At 43.0% G+C, this 1666-nt stretch overlaps 1 protein-coding gene across 1 annotated transcript; it reads left to right on the forward strand.

Moving 5' to 3' along the window:
* Positions 1–325: 325 nt before the first annotated feature.
* Positions 326–1255, forward strand: LOC122914327 (olfactory receptor 4B1-like). The gene has a single exon (XM_044260960.1). It carries the CDS (start codon positions 326–328, stop codon positions 1253–1255), a length of 930 nt encoding a protein of 309 aa, XP_044116895.1.
* Positions 1256–1666: the final 411 nt, after the last annotated feature.

The following is a 1666-nucleotide window of genomic DNA, read 5'->3' on the forward strand; positions in this document are numbered from 1 at the left end:
TGGAAAGAATCCTGGCTGAAGTCAGAAAGCCTGGTTCTGAGACCCAGAATTCACGACTTTCTGTGTGACCCTGGGTACATAGCCAATCTCCCTGAGCATTACTTTTCTAATATACAAATTCATTAGATTGCTAATATTTAATGCCGAATGAGTACATATGGGTCAAAATGAATGAGTTGGTGATTAGTATATTGTAAGGTGAATTACAGAGTCTAACATGTTATAAGTTATAAGTAAGGTGAATCGGTTGCAATTGGTGTTTGTTTTATTGCAGGTCTCTCTGTCCAGAACACCTAATTGTGTCCAGTACACCTAATTGGATTCCATGGCGAATACAAGTAACGTGACTGAGTTAATTATCATCGGTCTTTTCCAGGATCCAGAGGTACAGAGAGTGTGCTTTGTAGTGTTTCTTCTTGTGTACTTGGCCACAATGGTGGGCAATGGTCTCATTGTCCTGACAGTCAATGTCAGTAAGAGTCTGCATTCCCCCATGTACTTCTTCCTTAGCTACCTGTCTCTGGTGGAGATCACTTACTCCTCTACTGTTGTCCCTAAATTCATCACAGACTTACTTGCCAAGATTAAAACCATTTCCCTGGAGGGCTGTGTGGCTCAGATATTCTTCTTCCACTTCTTTGGAGTCACTGAGATCTTCCTGCTTACAGTAATGGCCTATGACCGCTATGTGGCCATCTGCAAACCCCTTCACTACAGAAACATCATGAGCCGGTCTGTGTGTCGCCTTCTGGTGGCTGGCTCCTGGTTTGGGGGCATAATTCACTCTATGGTCCAGATCCTTGTTGCTGTTCAGCTGCCCTTCTGTGGCCCCAATGTGATTGACCACTATTTCTGTGACCTCCATCCCTTATTCAAGCTTGCTTGTACTGACACTTCTGTAGAGGGAGTTATTGTGTTGGCCAACAGTGGCTTAATCTCTGTTTTCTCCTTCTTCATCTTGGTAACCTCATATATTGTCATCCTGTTCAACTTGAGGAATCATTCTGCGGAGGGGAGGCGCAAAGCCCTCTCCACCTGTGCTTCTCACATCACAGTGGTCCTCTTGTTCTTCGGACCTGCCATCTTCCTCTACATGCGACCATCTTCCACCTTCACTGAGGACAAACTGGTGGCTGTGTTCTACACGGTTGTCACCCCCATGCTGAACCCCATCATCTACACACTTAGAAACGCAGAGGTGAAAAATGCAATGAGGAAGCTTTGGGGGAAGAAAGTGAACTCAGGAGTGGAATAAAAATGAAAACATGCACAAGGTTATTAAGAACAGGACCAAATATGCATTCTATTTTTGGTCAGTTGTAAAGAATAGAACAAAAGTTAACTTATTCATATTTTTTTGTGATAGTTAGATGACCCCTTACCCTCCATGTTATCAATCCTAACTCTTTCATTGTTGTATTTTGGAGACTTCAAAATTGAGCTGCATTTTTTCTCTTCTTTTGCTGTCCATAGTTCATAGTACACAGACTTCAGGAGGGGTCATCTAGACTGGGATTCCAACCCTATCATTTTCTACTGGTACAACCTTGGGTTCATGCCCTTTACCTCTTGGTGTTAGCATGCTGTGGTATGTGGAAAGTCTTTGGTACTTGGAGACAGCAGTTTATATTTTGCTTTGTCTTTTCCTACTGGTGTGATTTTGTGG

The sequence above is a fragment of the Neovison vison genome, chromosome 7, assembly GCF_020171115.1.
Source record: "Neovison vison isolate M4711 chromosome 7, ASM_NN_V1, whole genome shotgun sequence".
In the NCBI taxonomy this organism is placed as follows: Eukaryota; Metazoa; Chordata; class Mammalia; order Carnivora; family Mustelidae; genus Neogale; species Neogale vison.

Bases quoted from the DNA above. Each gene is read 5' to 3' on its own strand.
- LOC122914327 (XM_044260960.1), top strand. From the start codon at position 326: ATGGCGAATACAAGTAACGTGACTGAGTTAATTATCATCGGTCTTTTC.